Raw genomic sequence first — 19,707 nt, 5'->3', positions numbered from 1 at the left:
ATGTAATATAACATAGAGGCTACAGCTCTAAACTGTAAAGATTTAGCAGACAAGTCAAGGATGCACTAGCTTTTTAATGTTTGGACTCAGCTGACTTGGCCTGAAGGGCCCAACCAGACTCATTTAGTTTGGGTTTGAATACTAGGTGTCTTGTTTAACATAATGAATATCTAATCAGGCATGAGAACAGGAAAGCAATTTCAGCAAAGTAATTGAAAGCAGACTTTGTTTATATGATAGACAATATTGCTCAGCACAGGATCGCCCAGAGCTCCAGCTCAACATTAAATCTCTTTTTAAGCATCATCATTTTTGAAAGAAACAAACAGGTAGACTGCCTTGTTAACCTATCAACAGTGCTACCTGCTTCTAAGCATCGAGAATATCTTTAAAGCAGTAAAAGAATTAGTCCTTGCAACTGCTTAGACTCCAGATTTTAAACAGACACTTCCAATCTATGCTTTATGGTATTTTGTCATATTGTTGACAATATGAAGTGTAGGTGGGCCTGTAGCTGCATCAGGCATTCAGTGCCAGTTCATTAAAATGTACTGCTCTCTTTTGCTGCCATCTAGTGTTCAGAATATCTCCTAACAAGAAGCTGCTTTGTACTACACACTGGACCAAAGGCAGGTAACCTATGTTCCTGGAGGGCCACTGACCTGCTTGTTTTCCAACTATACCTGCCATACCCACTGATGATTACCTGGATCGGGTGTGTTCAGCCAATCAGAAGCTGGAGGATACCATCTCAAATGAGTCTGTGAAGACTCTCAGTCGTCCAGGTGAATTTATCTAGAGCAGGGGTCACCAACCCTGGTCCTTAAGGCCTACTGTCCTGCTGATTTTCCAACTATCTCTGCCCTTCCAGTTTCTGATTGGCTGGGATTGGGCTGATTACCTGATCCAGCAGTGTGTAGGGCAGGGATATCTGGAAAACAAGCAGGACAGTGGGCCTCGAGGACCAGGGTTGGTGACCCCTGATCTAGAGGTTAAGTCATGGCAAGTGGACTTCTAGTGTTTAGGCCAAAACGTTTCACTACGATGTGTAGACGATGAGTCCAATGTTTTCAAACGTTGAAACATTTTGGCCTAAACACTAGAAATCCAGTTGCCATGACTCAACCTCTAGCCATTTCAAACGAGGGTGACGTGGAGAAGGACAAAATGGTTTTGCAGCTTCTGATTGGCTGAACCCACCTGGTTCACATAATAAGCAGTGGGCAGGGACCCTCAAAGAGGATGTGTACCACTGCATGACGTGGACACACACGCACGCACGCACGACTGGAGAAGCCAGGGATTGAACCAGCATCCCTCGGAATTCAGGCTGCTCTACTTCCTGAGCTACAGCTTCCCCACACTGACTTAAGCACAAAAGTCACACTTGAAAGGAATTTTATTCCTTGGTGTACTATGGAGAGGTCACGTTTATATATAAAGAAAACTGGCTTTTTCAAACTTGAAGCTCAATATAATTCAGCAATCAAGAACCAAAAAAAAAAAAAAAAAAAAAGATGTATACAAAAATCAGATCCACAATACATTTGCCAAGTAACAAATGTGACCAAATTACACACAAACGTGCAGAATCTTTTCAAATAATACTTTTTTCTTTTGGTTCAAATTTGACAAAATACTTTACAGTAGCTTTGGTGAGCCATGTATATACAAGTTTGCATATATAAAAGCATGAAGAAACGTTTAAATAACAGAGCTATATATAAAAACATTACTATTGCACAACAGCCAAGTGACGATCGAGGGGAGTGTTCACTAGAGCAGCTGTCAACTGCTTTTAGGGTTTTCTGCGCCTGTAAAAGAGAACAGAGTTAAACCAAACAGTCAATCTGCAAAAGCAGAGGAAAACATGATGTTAATCTCAGATTCTGTGCGTAAAGACGGCAGCTTACTTGGTGATTCCATGATGTTCATAACCAGGACCCATATTTGATCCAGCCTTCATCTCCACAGCTACAGCGCACTGCAAAGAAAAGACATTAGGACTAACATGTAGTTGGTGCATTTACATTGGTATCAAACCAAAACAACACAAACATTTCTGCGTTAAATATTCATCTATTCTTGCAATGCATCAGGTTTACCTTATCTCTAGAGCTGACAGTCAATACAGTTGATCAGTAACTGCTCTGATAATTGATTACTCATTACGGTAATTTTTAAGCCATGAAGTCAGTTGATTCAGCTTCTCAGTTGTGAGAATTTAATTTGAATATCTGTACTGTATTCAGTTAAAACAAGCAATCTGAAGCCATTTTATAGACCAAAATGTTCAATATTAGTCTAGGAATGAAAAGAGAAATAAAAAATGAAAATAGGTAGTACATAAAAACAGTTGTCATGTTTTGTCCACCATTAATATTAAACACCTAAATCACAAATTGTAACAACCATGACTTTCTAACTGCAAAGATGTGTTTAAAAGACAGAAGTGGCCAGACTAAAACAAATCAATACATGTGTAAAGTTAATTCCATATCCTGTCTGCTTTCTAAACCAGTGCACTTGCAGCTGTAGTTAATTGAAGACTGTTCAATATTATCTTACCCTCGTCTCCACATCAGTCCAAGCGCCATCTTTTTGATCTCCATTGGCTGGAGCACCTTCTGAAGATTTCCTCTTGCGGCTTTGGAAACAAACGTAAAGTGATAAACTGTTAAAAAATAATATCCGATTAACCTGTAGCTTAGAAACTGGCTGTAGGCTGCTACCTTGGCACTGTGGCGAGCTCCTGTTTCAGTGTCTCAATGTCAGTGAATTGGACAGCTTGTCCTCCTCCTCTGGTTTTAATCACGTCACCCTTAAAAATAATCATTTGTATTTCTTAATTTTTCAAATCAGTTGTTACAGGCAACTGTGTTATGTACATGATCTCTGCTTGGTTAACACTGTCTTCGTCGCAGAACAGAAGAAAAAAATAATAATTTTTTTAAAAAGCTCATATTATATTGTGAGTACAATATATAAATATAATATAAATTCATTGTTGGTTTTAGTCTCTATGGAATTTGTGTAAGAATTACTGGCCTTGTCCTTTAATAATAGACAATTTTTTTTTTTTTTTTTTAAACTGACAAGATTTGTCAAAAACAGAAGTGACATGTTTTTACTTATTCAAAAAAAAAAAAAAATTTATGGACAAATTAAGGACATTCTTCATTCTGCATATTCTAAATGTCTAGGACAGATTTATTAGACCAGCTAAAGAGTGGGATGTCAAAGACACAGATTGTATTGTATAGAAGTTTAATAATGACAGATTTCTTGGAGCAATGAAAACAAAAAATTAATAGTTAATCAGGAAACGTATTCTATCAAATGCTACTTACCTTAATAAGTTTGGTCTGTATCTCACCATCAGAGGCAATTTCCTGGTGCGTTAACACATATTTGTCACACTTTGACAGGGCCTTCTCGCTGGGTGCAGAGACCTGGATGGCATTGGGGATGACAGGTTGTAAAACTGTACCCAAGTCCATGCTGGAGGTGGGCTTGTGGTCAACCCACTTCTCCCCACCAGCAGAGCGAGAGCGACGGTGTAGCGGCCGCACGGGGGTCGTCGTCTACCCAGATCAACAGAGTGGAAAAGCAGTTTAAAAGAGGGAGAAGTCCAAAAGGGGAAAATAAATAATACGTTGGTCAAATGATTACACCAAAGCCTGACAAAGGTTTCTCATGTATCTGGTATACAGCTACAGACACTTTCACTTTTAGGAAAAGAAATTTACAGAAAACTGGAGATAGAGATGAAAAATACTTAACAGCCTGTTCAGAAACACCAGCTTTCCCTTTAAAACTTCATGGTGCTGCCTGTAGCTAAGTCACTGACCCTGTAGCTTCTCTCAGTTAGGCTTAGGTCAAATGTAGGGGACGGAGAGTCCACATCTTCCTGTCTAGCATAACACAGAGCTCTCCTCCTGGCTCGGCTAGCTGAGGGGGCTGCTGGGGATTGGGTTCTTGCAGGAGTACTAGGGGAATGATAACTCTGCCTGCTGTCCTGAGCCGCCCGCTGCTCCCATGCTGAGATGTAGTTAGCCACAGAAACAGAGCTACTGGTGGTAGGGGTGGGGACTGAGATTGGTATTGGGATTGGGATTGGTGTTGGTGTTGGAGTGGGGCAGGCAGGCCTTGGGTTCATCTCAATCTCCTCAACTCTAGGAGCGCTGAATGGCAGTGACCCTGGCATTGGGCTGACATGGGGAGACCTGACAAGGCACTGGGGAGCACAGTGGCAAGACTGCTGAATATAGTAACAGATACATCTAAACGTTTATGCAGACAACCACATTAGCTGTTAACTGAAAATGGTGTTAAGCTATACTGGTCATGTCATTGTATTCAAATGCAATATACCAGGAGATTGGCAGGTGTTCTACATGTGCATGTTAAATAACGTACAGGGAGCGGAGAGGGTGAGGCTGATCTCTTGGTGGGAAGGCGCTCCTCTCTGGAGGGCTGCTGAGACTGAGACTGAGGCTGAGGCTGAGACTGAGACTGAGGCTGAGACTTTGCCTGAGGCTTTGTCTGCCGCAGTGGAGGATCAGGGCGACCTGGAGTCTTGCTCTCCGTCACAATGGCCTTGAGCTGCTTCAGCTTCTCATCTTTCACCCAGAGCTTGTTCTGCATCTCCAGCTGCATTGCATTAACACGCCTCTCCTGCACAGCCAGAAACAACATGTAACACAAACAACTGTAAAATCATCGCTGAGCAAGTTGAGGAAAGACCAACTTGCTTAACTTAAAAATAAAAAGTATTCCAGTGTTAATTTGCTACCAAGTTATGACAAAGAACAAAACCTTTTTTAAATTTGCAACTGTATTAGTTACTCACGCATTCTTTCTCCCACTTTAGCTGGGTATCTGAGACCACACCGTGCATGCGCTGCTCCATGCGTCTCTTCTCAGACAGCTCCCTTTGCAGCCTCTGGTCCCTGGTTTCCAGCTCCTGCTGCAGTGAGCGCTTGTCGTCCTCGTAGATTTTAGCGGTTTTCTGCAAGATGTCAATCTGGAACAGGCACAGGTGGGATATTTAAACAAATCATCTTATCTATAGACCCAGCATCTAAAGAAAGTATGAATGTTAGTGTCCCACCTTGTGTTCTTGCATCTTGTTTTTCTTCTCCAAGCGTTCGATCTCAGCCTTGTTGTTCTGGATGATTTTATATTTCTCTGTCAGTTTGCCATTTTGCTCTTGAATAAAGTTGTCTCTGGAAATTAAGTTATTGTCCAGTTCCTGAAGCATAGACTTCATCATGTTGGCTAAAATATGAAGGAGAGGTGTGTCAAGATAAAAATTCAAAATGTTGAAGTAATCCAAGTTATGAGAGCCAAGAGGTAAAATAAAAACAGGCACCAGCTTTGTTGTAGTCTTCGATCATCATCTGTCGGACCCTGTGTCTGTTCTGCAGAGCTTCAATCAGCCTGGGCAGGGTGATGTCATCGTGAGGGTCAGTCAGCTCACAGGACGGTAGGGGTGGGAGGCTGTGCACCAGGTGGTTTATAACAGAGGGCACATCTACAGAAAGAATTAATGCAACTCCTTAAGACAAAGTATTCCATAGATAAAATATTTACAAATGTTGTCCCGTGTAAAGAAAGCACTGTACTGTCTGTGTTTAAAGTCAGGCTTATCTTACATTTGGGCCAACATGGTCATTTAAAAAAAGCCCTTAATTTGATTTAACAGATTTTGGCTTATACCGTGTGCAACTGTTACCTCTGTCTATTGGACCGCCCCGCTCCTCCAACTTGCGAGACAGTTCCTCTTTAAATGCCTGGTTTCTGTAGCGGCGGCCTGGAGTGAAACCACAGATGGGCCTGTCCGCGGGCCGAGCTACCTCCACCTCCTGGGTCATCTCTGCAAACCGCATCACAAGCTGCACAAGCAGAGTGCATCTTGTGTATCAGATGAGATCCAGTTTCATTATAAAAGAGACAGAAAATGTATAAGATGAACCTACCAAGGTTTCCTCGTAGTCACCGGCGTTGGGATTGACACAAACAACCATTCTGACTCTGCCCTCTCCATCAAAGTAGTTTTTGAACAGATGGGTTATTTTAGAGTCTCTGTAGGGAACCATCTAAAGAGAAAACTTAACATTAACTACATGGTTCATCAGTGAATCTAATAGTAGTGTTCAGCTTTAGTTTGGCAAGTCATACCTTGTTTGTGCCACACATCTGGTTCTCTCGAAGTATCTCAATGCACGTCCGCAGATTAAGCAAAGACTGATTGATATTACCTGCAAAGGAAGATGCTGTTAAACCTCACATGAACCTAGGTACTCAGCTAAGGGTATAAACAAATGTTAATGTTTAGGGAGCAAACCTGCTTCACGAATACGAGTGCCTTCTGCCCCCGTCCTGCCAGTGCGCTCACTTCCTGCTAAGTCCACAAGGCACAGCTGGCTAACAGTAACCTGGTTCTTATCCTAAATCACATGATCACATAAATACAGATTCAGTATCAAACCTGGTACTCAAAATGAATCCAGATATCCTTGTTATCGTCAGCTGACCTGCAGTACGTTGTCACCATCTGCATCAAGAGGAGCCTGAGCCAGTTTAATAATGAACACACTGTGAGAGCGGCTGGACTCCCTGTTCAGGCGGGTGTTTGCAACCTTCCTCTTCTTCTGACCTGGAGCAATATAGTACAGGCAATTTTTCAGACATTTATTCAGATTTATGCAGAGTTCACCAAGTTAAAGTTTTGCTGAAAACACATAAAAAGAAAAAATTAAAAAAATCTCTTTATAATAAACAGTGCCTGAGGGATTCTAGAAAGAAAATATTTGTAAATTACTTTAAGACTCTTAGATGCATTAAATAAGGAAACTTAAGGAAAATTAATGTTTTTGAAACTTCAAGGCTAGCAGATAACCTGATATTCACACATGCAATTCAACTAAACTATTTTGGAACCAAAACTCTTCCCTGGGGCTGCTCAGAGAGAAGATTAACTGAGGTCATCTCCCAGTCAGAGCAGACCCGAAGGCCAGCAATACCAGGTCAGTCACATCTACAATCATCACCGCAGTCTCTCCTTTCTTTATATTTGACACTTTCATATCTAAATGCAAATCTTACAACTCACCTCTCCAAAATACTTGAAAAGCCTCCTCAGCAGATTTGATTTCAACCTCCATACAACCAGCCACGTACATGTTATGATTCTGATCCTCTCTGAGGATTTTAGACTGAGGTGGTCTACATTGAGAAAATAAAAGTTACAGTGAAGATATGGAACAACAGATGTGGAGTACAAAATAGCTGAAAGAGGGTTAATGTAGCTTTGATTATAGGTGTGGAAGAATTCAGATGATTACAGTCCAGAAGTGCAAGGGATGTCCCGATCCAATCGAGGCACTTTTACTTGATCAGTATCAGCTTTGAGTATGAACCTAAGTCTGATCCTTTGTTTTACGTCAGCTGTCACACAGATGTTGTGAACAGAGTACAATTTGCAGGATGACACAGCTAAAACCTCTGCCTTCAGTGTAGAAATATTTTAAATTAGTAATATGACAATGGGAAACAAAATTTAAAAAAAAAAAAAACAAACAAGAATACAGTGAGTTCACTCATTTTACTGTATGTGTTGCTGCTGTGTATGTTTAAGCTATTACACCCCCTTGAAGTGGGATTGGATGACACTGATCATTCTGAGTGTTTAGTTTTACTATTACAATACTGCACTAAGTGGGAGCGGGCTAATAAACACATATTTTAGTTTGTGTACTCCTTTCTGTTTATAAAAAAAAAAAAAATGTTGCACTAAATGGAATTGTCATAAAAGTCACATAAAATATTTTATTTGTTCCGTTTAGTTTGCAAAAGTAAATATTAAGGAACAGCTTGGATGCAGGCAATTTCCATTAATGCACTGCAGAGCTATTCAACTGTGAAGCATAAATACTCAATTGCTTTTAATAACTTAAATGTACTTGAAGTATGCACTGTGCACATGTATTATCTGGGAAAATACAAGTATGGGACTGGGACTTAATATTGGCAGATACTCAATGTTGAATGACTTGGATTGAGATTGGGACATTCCTGGTGCCACTCAAAGCAACAGGTTTAAAGACATTCACAAGCTTTGCCATAACAAAGACTACAAGCAGCAGAGGGGCAATGTAATGATTTTTAGGACTGAAAAAACAACGCTGGAGACATGACCTGGTGTAGCCAACAATGAGCGGCTCTGTCAGATTTGTACTTTTTCCCATTAATTATTCTTTACCCAGACCATTTGACTAAGACTGTAATTTTTCCAATCTTGACTGTATTTTTTTTGGTATACATTTATTTTACAGCTGTTTGTATTTTGATATTTGAGAACTTTAATATAATCAGTTTACTATGAAGAGGACACGCTAGAACTACAGAATATTTGGCATTTTTGCAGAAAGATTAAATTAAAATTAAATAATGGTTTCAGGTTAGATTTCTCACATTACTTATAATTATAAGGGACTTTCATAATATTTGCATAAGCTTGAATATGTCTCCAGCGTTGACAAGATTACTGTTCACAATCTAAACTGTAGTTCAGCTAAATCAGGCTACAGCGCTGGTGTACGTGTATCCACTGGTCACATACATGAACTCAGTGTTCTGGCGCACAGGTGTGCCTCCACCATTCCACCTGGCAAAAAGAAAAGACAATTTTGTCTTCCAGCTATTCTGACATAAAAGAATTACCTCTAAAAATGACTACACTTAATATTTTTAGTGTCAGACTACTCAGACAGCTAAAAAATGATAAGATTGCATATTCAAACATTTCAATTACATTGTCTTTAGGTTACATTTCCTGAACCTACTTTGGTTTTATTGCATCTTCCTGAGTTTCCTCCAGAAGATCATAGATGTAGTTGTTGTAGATTTCTATGTAGGAGACAAAGATGCTGTAGCTGCAGTCCTCATCAACACCCTCTGCTTTAAAAGCCTCCTCTTGCATAATCATATCAGCAATCTCGGGATCAAGTTTTTGCCTGAAAGCAAACCGGAGGATTATAGTTTACTTATCACATACACTGAAGCACATCACTTACATTAGCCAGGAATCGGATTTACCTAGAGGACAATGTTTTAGGAGCAGATAAGCTGTTTTCTCGTCTTTGTCGCTCCAATAAAGCATCAACTTCGCTCTGGACATCCATGCCATTTTTATCATCTGTTTTAAAAACCTAAACAAGCAAGAGAGTGAAATTAGATATATAAAAGTTCAGATTATTAAATAATGTTTACACCAAGTGCACCTCTCTTACATATCTTTTGGCCTGGAAGGAGCCTATACTGTTGAAGATCATGTCAAGGGAGCGAGGTAGAAGTCCACCCTGACCTGGAGAGCCAGTCATAGTGAATGTCTTCCCACTCCCTGTCACCCCATAGGTAAAAAGTAGACCTGCAACACATCAGTAGAGGGGGAAATCAACTGTCAGTAATAACCTCTTAAACCCTTCTTGGTGCCTTCATGTTTAGAATGATTGTAGAAAATGAAAAATTCAGTGAAAGTACAAAATATGGCAGGACAACTCTAATAAGTAGCTAAAATCAGATAATTGGCTATAGTTCAACTGGTAGTGTTCATTAAAATGAGTCTGGTTAATTTAAGTGGTTAACCTATGCTCTTACCATTTTTTCCATGGATGAGGTCATCAACAAGAGGTTTGGCCACATGCTCAAACAGCTCCCTCTGTGATACTGAAACCCCAAAGACTTTTTTGAAGGAATACTGAGTCTGAGGAATAGAGGAGGTAGGTTGGAATAGTCAGGAGAAATATACCGTATTATATTGAAGGACAGCAACACTGGAGACATGACCTGGTGTAGCCAACAGCATATATTTTTCTTACTGTCAGAAAATCCCATGAAAAGACAGAAGCCAACCATACATTAATCTTTCTCTCACTGACCTCAGGCTCTCCAAAAACTAACTTCATGCTAGATAGATTACATAACACACCTGGCCAGGGAGAAACATAAAGTACTGGTTGCCTTGCTTGGCCAGTGGTTACTGTGGCCTAACTGGTGAAAAATAAATGGGTGGAATTTAACAAAAAGCTAAGTAATTTCCTAAAACAGCATAGCAGAGAAATAGTGCAATTTGTGTAACCTTTAGTGCTGTGCTAATGAAGAAATAGGTCATCCAGTGCAACTGTGCGGATGATGTGTTTTTTGGTTACACAGACAATACTTATTTATTTGACTTACTTCATTTTTTGGTTTTGGTCTTTTCATTTGATTTGCTGACAATTAGAAAATGCAGAATATGGGAATCCTAATTCTTGTCTGTGTACTGCAACAAACGGTGCAAAACGAAACTACTCCTACTTTACAACATTGGTTACCTCTTTGTACTCTCCATTACGGTTTGTTTTAAAGCCTTCGGGGGCGTGCAGCTGGATGGTGGTGCTGCTGATCACCTCAATGCAGCACTCCTCATCCTCAAAATCCAGAGGGCGTACACGGCAGTACACCTGAATAAAAATACTAGAGTCAGGTGTGCTGTCTAGTAGATTGCTCCTTTCAACAAGTTAATAGTTTAGAAACAAGCTAAAAAAAAAAAAAAAATCATAGGATAAATATTTCATTTCTGTATCACACCCCAAAAGTAACAATTGTTCTGCTAAGTTTGTGTTAACTAAAAACAGTTCAGCATTGACACTCACCCCAACCGGGTCTTTCTGGTTACTGAGAGGCTTTTTTGGAGGAGGTCTGCGGGGGGTTTTCCCCTTCCTAAATGTCAATAGATTCACATTTAACAGTTAACAAGATCACACAAGGTTTCACTCTTAAATTTAAGATCTTCCAATCACAACATAGAATGCAATTAATAACTTAATAAAAATGTTTCATTATCAAATAAGTCCAACTGTAAAAGTACAAGGGAAAATAAAGACAGTATGGTCTAGATTAATTTATCTCACATTGTTTGCACAACCTCTCAGAAATGTATAACACTAGCTAAATTAAATCCTAAATCAATGTGGCAGAAAATAGCTGAACCAACTAACAAAAGGGAACATTTAGCTAAAAGTAACTAAACATTTTTGTGAATTACAAATTGTTAGCGTTAAGTGAGTTTTCAAACATTTGCTGGTTTCATATTCCCAAATATGAGGAATGTGCTGTTATTTGCATTAGATTATATTAAATAAAACACTTTATTTTTATACCAAACTAAACTTTAAAAATGAATCTTATTGGGATTAGGTTAGCACTTCCTTACACTGAATAACGTGAATACGTGACAATGCCTTCAGTGAACTGAGCCACTGGCTACACTGCTCTTTAACCGATAAACTAGCTAAACGGTAAACGTTACGTCCCAAAGCTCAGAGGTAGGAAGGGTGGATAGGGTAACGCTGTGGTCGGTTAAGCATAAGTTGCAACTAGTTATAGCGTTATTAGGGATGAAAGTTATCTTCAGACTAAGGAAAAGAAAAACTTACATCTATCTAAGGGGAAACGGACTTCACTTCCCCACAATCTGCTTTCGGGTTTTGGGAGCTAACGCTAACATCGAGTTAACGTCACGTTACGGCTAAAGCTAGTTAATGTTAGCATTAATCGACTCTTTTGAATACCATGATAAGACCACAAACACTAATAAAACATTCAAAAACAAGTATTTACAGACAGAATACTTTGAACAAGACACACGGAAAACATTAACCTGTACTTACACTTGTCGCATCATTGTCGCTGCTTCTTTGTATTTCACCGTTTCTGTTCCTGCGATTTTGAACTTTCCCTCCGCCTCAAATCAGGAGACCTTTTCAAAACCAGCCAGCAGCAGCCAATGAGAGTTCAGCACAGCAGACACGTGTTTCCGCCTCCGCTTGCGAGTCGTTTTGTGAAACAACAAAAATGTGAAGTGTGTCCACCAGACTGTAGTAGTCTAAGAAACCAAGCGAACAAAAATAAATAGTAACCAGCAGAACTGGAATTTTCACGTATCGTCAACAACGTCACCCTGTCTTTTTGTTTTAGATATACTCACTAAACAGCATTTTTAATGTATGGGTTTATTTCTGCTTATTGTATCTACATGTAGCAAACATCATTCAGTTGTTACTATACCAGAAATAATATACTGTTTTTGAATGGCAACAGCATTATAAACGACTTATTAAAAAAACCAAGATGTGGCATAGATGGATAGATGTAAATAGATTTTCCTTCTTATTAATGTGTTTGGGATATATTTCTCTTCACTTGAATCCAAATGATGAATTTTTCTATATTATTTTATCTAATATGTGCCTTGTTTTTTATTTTATCACTCTGTCGCATTAATGACCCGACGTCAGTTTGTAGTCCTACCTGAACACCAAATATGGCGTCCACCGTGGGCTGTCGGTAGATAAACACTGAACCCTACCGCCCGCCAGCTGTAACACCAACACAAGTGAGAAAACACGTGAACTGCTGGATTACGTAAATCTGGACTTCCTGCCCCGAAACTGCGGGTCTAAACACTGAACATCAGAGGTAAAAAGTGAGTATCAGCGGTAAATAGTGCGGACAGCGTCCAGATTAACGTTTCCTGTTGTACTGCACAATAATATTCGTCGTTGTTTTAGGAGGAGAAATGAAAAACAGACCCACGAAATCAGTTGCATCTGAATCGAAGGGTAACGTGAAGAAAAGATCCGCGGAGAACTCTGGACCAACTCTTTCTAAAAAACTGCGAGACAAGAAAGATGGAGAAACATCCAAACCAGGTGTGCAGCCGTGACAGGACACCTTCAGCACGGTTACTTACCTTAACACTAATTTGACTGGTTTGTGTATCTTGCAGAGCTTCCTCCCAAGTCTGCGGGAGTGCAGAAAAGAGGGGGGCATAGGAGCATCCTGCACTACATTTACAAGAGCACTCTGGGTCTTCACGCACAGATGAGACAGGTAAAGCTGCTGGGATTCACCCACAGGCTGCATAGTGTAGTCTAATCCAACTAACTGTGGTAATGATCACAGGTTATATATACTTCAGTAGAACAGAATAAAACAAAGTGATTATTTTGCACCACATATTGTGTATTATATAGAAATAATAGTTTCATGACTATAAGTATTTAAGTTTTAGATCAGATCAGATCTGCCACACCTTCTTTATTTCTGCAGGTTCTACTGTTGGGGTTTTTGTTGATGTTGTTGAAATAAGTGTTAATATAACCGTATTTTTATCATTGAGGTCACAGTTGGTGGTGTTGTAGTGGCTTACATTTTATAGAAATGTTTGTAAATCGTGTGCACAACACATTTGAAACACCACAATGTAATTGTAATCCACGTAAGTGCCAACAACTACAATCACAATAGTAAATATATAATTAAACATCAAATCTGAGAATAATTATTTTTGTAAAGGTAGATTTGTGACTGATCTTCTGTATTGGATTAACTAATAATGTGGCCACTGAGGGCATGTGGCAAAATACGTGTAAAACCATAATGCATGTGTGTAGCCATGATTTTGTGACTGTGTTATTAAGCACAGTATGATCTTATATATTGAGTAATTTCTAACAGTTACTCAGTGGGCAGAAGAGTAATTGCAGACAGTTCTTCAGTTTTTTGCTGTAGTGATTTAACAAACAAAAATGCTGAACACGAGCTGTTTTTATCTTTTCAAATATGATGATTACGTAGCTACATGCGGTTAGAAGTTGTTTCGCTTATCTCTTCTGTCTCCTTCAGTGTCTCCAGGAGCCTTTTGTTCGCTCCCTGTCGTCCTATCATTTCCACGGCTCTACCAGCCCCTTTGATCGTAGGGTCACCTGTCTGGAGTGGCATCCCACTCACCCCACCACACTGGCAGTAGCATCCAAGGGTGGAGACATTTATCTGTGGGACTTTGAAGTGCCCACAAAGAAGACTTTTATTCAAGGGGTGAGCAACTACAATGCTAGTGTTTGTTTTTCCTGATAATTGAATGACTAACCAAATTAGGTTTTCAACAATTTTTTTTTTTAATGTTGCTTTTTCACTTATGCAGCACTTTGACACCAAGGATAATTTCTTTTTGAGTCTGTCAATTTAGATTCATAGGAAGTCAAACTTTTATTGGTTCTATACTTAGATGGGGGCTGGAGACTCGGTTACAGACATGAAGTTTAACGAGTTAAATCCCAGCCAGCTGTTCACCTCGTCTATGGGGGGTATGACAGCACTTCGAGATTTCAATGGGACAACTCTAACAGTGTTTGCCAACACAGACACATTGAAGTAAGACTAAATACCCTCATTTTCTGTAAGCTAAATTCAAAACAGGGTTATAGGGTTTTAGCCTCGATCAGTCAAGCATCAGTCTTCTTATCAGGTGGCCCGTTATTGATATTACTCTGGATGTTTGCATGGTGGTGTAAAGCTTATAACAGCCCTGTGATAGGCCTGTATTTGTGTTTATTTGTGTTCTGCTCACAGAATGGAGCAGGAGACTGCATTGGAGGGATGAAGTTTTGCCCCACAGACCTCTCCAAAGTCTATGTGGCTTCTGGGGAGGGCACATTGACCATGCAGAGCTTTGAGGGCCACACTCCCACTATACTGTCTAGAACTCCAGACTGTGGCCACGAGCACCACGATGTTTGGTGAGAAGACTGTTTAGGAGACTGAGCGATGCTGTGATCCTTTTAATTTCATGCCAACATAAAAAAAAAAATCACTGTCTAGTTAAAAGCCATGTTTCTCCAAAATGCATTTCTTCATTGCATTGTTTTAAAATATTTAGTAAAGAGCCCTTACAAGAGCATCCAATAAGATATACAGTAAGAAATATTACATTTATTCACTACATATGGTATTCATTGATTGTATTTTAACTTACACATTGTAGGATATTATTTAGAATGTCTGTTATTAGTTTTAAAAATTATTTTATCAAAAAAATCCAGATTATTATTATTTTGATCAATGCATTTTCTCATAATCACATAAATTTTCTATACAGTTAAAACATCAACTTAATGTTTCATTTATTGCTTTATGCAGCTGCTGGTACTGCTGCATTGATGTGTCCATAAGCCGACAGATGCTCGCGACAGGGGACAATATAGGGCAGCTCTTACTTCTGGGTTTGGATGGAAAAAAGGTGAGTGTTTAATTCTCAAAGATGTAGATCATTTAACTGCAGTGAGCTGAATCATGTGGCATCATGTTTTAATTGAATACTAGAGACCTGCTGGCGTGAATTTACATTTCTTAGAGAAATCACAACATATTTTAATAACAAGAAAAATAATTGGTACTGTATTTGGGCTTTTTTCCTTTTCGACATTGTAGATTTTCAGCGACAAGTTGCACAAAGCCAAAGTGACCCATGCAGAGTTCAACTCCCGCTGTGACTGGCTGTTGGTGACGGCCTCAGTTGACCACACTGTGAAGCTTTGGGACCTGAGAAACATCAAAGACAAGAAGAGCTTCCTTCATGAAATGCCTCACGATAGAGCTGTCAACTCAGGTAACACTCTGTTAGAAAAAAGACTTTTTCTTACTTTACATTGAAATAAATATGTTCACCACTTCATTTTTCACTCTTTGCTTTATCTACTATTTGCAGAAAATTCTACAGTTTACATTATGACATTTAAGAAATATAAATTATAGAAAGTAAATGATACATTAAGCCTAACTTGTCTGGATTTTTCAGTTTTCTTAATTAATACGAACCCCCCCCCCCCCCCTTTTTTTTTTTTTAATAGACTACAACAAAACTAAAATATGTTTAGGTCTGCAGTTTGTTTGTGCTGCAGTTGCTAAAACCACAGGTCATCTAGATTATTTTAGATAAAACTGTTACTCTCATGTGCTCTCAGCCTACTTCAACCCACTGGACTGCTCCAAGCTGCTGACCACAGATCAGTATGACCAGATCCGTGTCTACTCATCCCCTGATTGGTCGAAGCCTCAGCATATCATCCAGCATCCACATAGACAGTTTCAGCATCTCACACCCATTAAGGTTAGTTTCTCTGTAGACGGTGTATGAGTACTTTTGAAGCTAGAGGGATCAGGACTTCAACCAACAAATGGTATGAAAACAAGATGCAGGCATTAACACATGTCTAAGGATGACTTCGCTCATGACTTAATCATGGATTGCATTATAGAGAGTGTTTTCTATTAACAGTGCTGTTGCAGACCCCAACATGGTACAAGAATTGAGTGCATTTATTGTATTTTATTTTTAAGCACAGAGGATTGTTGTTTGACGAAAAGCATGACAGAAAACTGATAGTAAATTCATCTTAATATTTTTATAGCCATCTAACCAAATTTTCACATTTATAAGCTTGAATAAAATGCCGCTGTCAGGAACATTAGATCGGATGATAGACAGACTGTCAGACAGTCAACTGTTCTTTTGACTTAAACATATGTCACCTTATTGGCAAGTAATACAAGTTTAAGAGTGTGCCAATCTAAACCTGGCTTAAGGGGAACAACCAGATGTGTATACAGCTGTGCTGTCAGTATCCAGATGGGAATAAGAATCTGTTGTGGAAATAATATAAATATTCATGGAATTTAATAGACAACAATGAACCAGATGGTGTTTGAAGTAACATACCAGGGGATGCAGCATCTTATTAGTACTGAGAGTGCTTTGTTAATGAGGTAGGATACCATTTGTGACAACGTAGCGTTACTCCTGTTCTGCAGGCCACATGGCACCCTGTGTATGACCTAATTGTGGTGGGCCGCTACCCTGATGACCGCATTTGTTCCAGCGATGCAAGGACCATCGACATCTTTGATTCCAATACAGCAGAGCTCGTCTGTCAGCTGTACGATCCCACTGCCTCAGGAATCAAATCTGTGAGTGTGTGTTTTTTTTTTAAAATGCCATGGGAAAATGCAAAGATGCTAAAACTGCACTTATTGACACCTGGAATTCTGTATTTACAGATCAACAAATTCAGGCCAATGGGTGATGTGATTGGCTCTGGCATGGGTGAGTTCTTTCAGCATGTTGCTGGTAGATGTGCTATGTTGATGGTCTGTGTTAAATCAGTTCCAAGAGGAAAATATGAACATCGTCTCAGTAAAGCTGCAACGTGTTCACTCACAGGTTTGACAGTGTTAGTGTGGGACAGCAACGAGTCGCTCATCAGCGATCTGCACAAACTGCAGGAGGAAACCTCGACCTTGGGGGACAGCTTAAGAAGGCAGAGGACCAGGCAGCAGCACTCCAGCAGGGACAGGAGAGGTCCAGCTGCTGATCCAAAGCTCAAGAAAAAACTGGCTTCTCTGGAAGAATTTGAGACTAAGACCAAAACTGGAAGCGCAAAACAAAGACAAATGAGAAAGAAGTGAGCTGTAAAGTATCCAGGGTCTTAAAGTCCCATGTATATATTTCTTTGTTTACTGTTTGTTGTCAGGGATTGTTTGAAAGATTAAAAAAATGTTTCAGATACTTTTTTATGTTCACACAGATGGTATTCTACTGTATAATAATAAAAATGTTCACTTTTCATAAATAATTGAGGTTTTTTTTCCAAATTGTTGATTGTTTAGTGAATAAATTGAGTACACATGACTGGAAGATTTAGGGCAAATGATTTATTGCATACTCCTTTATTTCATACAGGCAGTTGGTGTGTTAAGCATTACTGAAGAGATAACTTCCACGTAGTTCATGGACCGTAATGTTTGCCAGTTGGAGGAGCACACCACTCCAGGCCTCCTGCTTCTCTTTTCTCTCGTCATGCCGGACCTGGTGGGCAGAGTACACCATGCTCAGGACAATTTTCTGAAACTGGGCCTCAGTCAGTGGTCTCCTCTGGCTCTCAAGCTCTTTCATCATCTCCACCATGGAGCTCAGAATTCTGGGAATGTTGTCATTGATATAAGACAGGAACACCTGCCCCGCCCTCATTGATGCCATCTCCTGATCAAGCAGAACTATGTTGTTGTCCTGGTCGATCTCCACCCCTTCCAGCAAAAACTGCATACAGGAGACAAAAACGATCTATCGATCACCTATTCTGCAAGATATTAAATTATCTACTTGTGAACTTATGTTAGGTCTAAAATGAAAAAGCACCTCAAATATCAGATTTGCATCAGAGACCGACGTGTCAGTCTTGGAAGGAGTTGGACCTGTGCCCGCAGCCACATCTAATGTAGAAAATACTACAGTTTTACTGTGACATAACTGAAAATACTCACTGCAGATAAAACGTCAGTGCATCCATTCACTTAAGATCTCTGTTTATTTTCATGCCCATTTTACAATGCATGCAGTAAAGTTACGTACCAACAGTAAAAATGGCTGTCCTCACCACAGAACTGTCAGAAGACCTGCTGTTTCTACTTACCCTGCAGCACTTGTTTAAACCAAAGCCACACGAGGACCTGAAGGCAGACTTTAAATGGTATTTTCTTGGTCATTCTTGTGATTAGTTGACAGAAAAACAATACACAATCCTCTCACCACCACTTTCCTTCAGCCACTTTTGTGCATCAAAACAAAGAGAAAAGTCAGACTGAATACCATGCATTTTTCCACCTTGGAAAACATGATCATAAGCCAGTTGGCTATGATGCAGTACAGACAGCAGTACTTTTGAACAGTGGTTTTTTTATCCTCAGCCTGCAAACCTCAGAGTGAGTATGATTTGAGATTCATAGGAGCAAATAATCCTTCTCACCCTTTGTTGTGGAAAGTGCCATTTTCCCAGTAAAACAAACACAGACATTCGAGAAATTATCTTCTTTTCCTTTCAGCTGCTCCCTTCAGGCCACAGCGAATCATCTGCCTCCATTTAACCCTGTCCTCTGTATCCTCCACACCCACACCAACTATCCTCATGTCCTCCTTCACTACATCCAAGAACCTCCTCTCTGGTCTTCCTCTAGGCCTCCTTCCTGGCAGCTCTAACCTCAGCATCCTTTTACCAATGTATTCACTGTCCCTCCTCTGAACATGTCCAAACCATCTCAATCTGGCTTCAAAGGCTTAACATGAGCTGTCCCTCTGATGTCCTCATTCCTGATCCTATCCATCCTCGTCAACATCCTCAACATCTTCAACATCTTCAGCTCTGCTACCTCCAGCTCTGCCTCCTGTCTTTTTCTCAGTGCCACTGTCTCTAAACCAGACAACATTGCTGGTCTCACCACTGTCTTGTCCACCTTTCCTTTCATTCTTGCTGACTCTCTTTTGTCACACATCACACCTGACACTTTCCTCCACCCGTTCCAACCTAGGAACCTTTGACCCTAGGTACTTACAATCCTCCACCTTCTTCACCTCCACTCCCTGTAACCTCACCGTTCTACTTGAGTCCCTCTCATTTACACACATGTACTCTGTTTTACTGCGGCTCAGCTTCATTCCTCTCCTTTCCAGATCAAACCTCCACCTGCTCCCTGCTCTCACTAGAGATGACAATGTCATCTGCAAACATTATGGTCCATGGAGATTCCTGTCTAACTTCATCTGTCAGCCTGTCCATCACCACAGCAAACAAGAAGAGGCTCAAAGCCGATCTTTGGTGCAGTCCCACCTCCACCTTGAACTCCTCTGTCACCCCTACAGCACACCTCACCACTGTCTTACAGCTCTCATACATGTCCTGCACCACTCAAACATAATTCTCTGCCACTCCAGACTTCCTCATACAAAACCACAGCTCCTCTCTCGGCACCCTGTCATACGCTTTTTCC

General features: G+C 40.0%; 3 protein-coding genes and 1 non-coding gene across 9 annotated transcripts; 1 reads left to right on the top strand and 3 right to left on the bottom strand.

Moving 5' to 3' along the window:
- Positions 1 to 1,402: 1,402 nt before the first annotated feature.
- Positions 1,403 to 12,415, bottom strand: kif23 (kinesin family member 23). 3 transcript variants are annotated; one of them, XM_033325242.1, is made up of 25 exons: positions 12,358 to 12,415; positions 11,718 to 11,932; positions 10,701 to 10,767; positions 10,380 to 10,508; positions 9,664 to 9,769; positions 9,297 to 9,433; positions 9,103 to 9,215; positions 8,850 to 9,020; positions 8,627 to 8,671; positions 7,118 to 7,230; positions 6,540 to 6,661; positions 6,350 to 6,452; positions 6,184 to 6,263; positions 5,982 to 6,101; positions 5,738 to 5,897; positions 5,375 to 5,536; positions 5,114 to 5,280; positions 4,853 to 5,026; positions 4,420 to 4,677; positions 3,851 to 4,237; positions 3,351 to 3,584; positions 2,733 to 2,821; positions 2,569 to 2,647; positions 1,914 to 1,984; positions 1,403 to 1,814 (listed from the first exon to the last, which is right to left on the bottom strand). In XM_033325242.1, the coding sequence occupies exons 2-25, from the start codon at positions 11,729 to 11,731 to the stop codon at positions 1,799 to 1,801; spliced, it is 3,117 nt and encodes a 1,038-aa protein (XP_033181133.1). In that variant the 5' UTR covers positions 11,732 to 11,932; positions 12,358 to 12,415; the 3' UTR covers positions 1,403 to 1,798. The 3 variants fall into 3 exon arrangements, with proteins under 3 accessions (XP_033181133.1, XP_026166388.1, XP_026166390.1); XM_026310603.2 differs by lacking the exon at positions 3,851 to 4,237 and having other exon boundaries at positions 1,406 to 1,814; positions 12,358 to 12,409; XM_026310605.2 differs by lacking the exons at positions 3,851 to 4,237; positions 8,627 to 8,671 and having other exon boundaries at positions 1,406 to 1,814; positions 12,358 to 12,409.
- On the bottom strand, positions 6,964 to 7,060 carry LOC113133625 (Z30 small nucleolar RNA). Its single transcript, XR_003295997.1, has one exon. It is a non-coding gene; the product is annotated as a Z30 small nucleolar RNA (small nucleolar RNA).
- ddb2 (damage-specific DNA binding protein 2) lies at positions 12,392 to 17,607 on the top strand. Of its 3 annotated transcripts, none has more exons than XM_026310608.2 (11): positions 12,392 to 12,532; positions 12,618 to 12,758; positions 12,836 to 12,939; positions 13,735 to 13,926; positions 14,461 to 14,627; positions 15,028 to 15,127; positions 15,319 to 15,496; positions 15,852 to 15,997; positions 16,699 to 16,854; positions 16,945 to 16,990; positions 17,108 to 17,607. In XM_026310608.2, exons 2-11 carry the CDS (start codon positions 12,626 to 12,628, stop codon positions 17,350 to 17,352), a joined length of 1,467 nt encoding a protein of 488 aa, XP_026166393.1. In that variant the 5' UTR covers positions 12,392 to 12,532; positions 12,618 to 12,625; the 3' UTR covers positions 17,353 to 17,607. The 3 variants fall into 3 exon arrangements, with proteins under 3 accessions (XP_026166393.1, XP_026166395.1, XP_026166394.1); XM_026310610.2 differs by lacking the exon at positions 14,461 to 14,627 and adding an exon at positions 14,117 to 14,262; XM_026310609.2 differs by having other exon boundaries at positions 12,437 to 12,525.
- Positions 17,584 to 18,829, bottom strand: LOC113132500 (protein FAM180A). 2 transcript variants are annotated; one of them, XM_026310614.1, is made up of 4 exons: positions 18,690 to 18,829; positions 18,357 to 18,404; positions 18,083 to 18,156; positions 17,584 to 17,983 (listed from the first exon to the last, which is right to left on the bottom strand). In XM_026310614.1, exons 1-4 carry the CDS (start codon positions 18,709 to 18,711, stop codon positions 17,639 to 17,641), a joined length of 489 nt encoding a protein of 162 aa, XP_026166399.1. In that variant the 5' UTR covers positions 18,712 to 18,829; the 3' UTR covers positions 17,584 to 17,638. The 2 variants fall into 2 exon arrangements, with proteins under 2 accessions (XP_026166399.1, XP_026166398.1); XM_026310613.2 differs by lacking the exon at positions 18,690 to 18,829 and having other exon boundaries at positions 18,357 to 18,663.
- Between the last annotated feature and the right edge of the window lie 878 nt (positions 18,830 to 19,707).

Source organism: Mastacembelus armatus, chromosome 6 (assembly GCF_900324485.2).
Source record: "Mastacembelus armatus chromosome 6, fMasArm1.2, whole genome shotgun sequence".
Lineage (NCBI taxonomy): Eukaryota > Metazoa > Chordata > Actinopteri > Synbranchiformes > Mastacembelidae > Mastacembelus > Mastacembelus armatus.
Note: the sequence above shows the minus strand (reverse complement) of the source record. Positions and strands in the feature narration are given on the sequence as shown.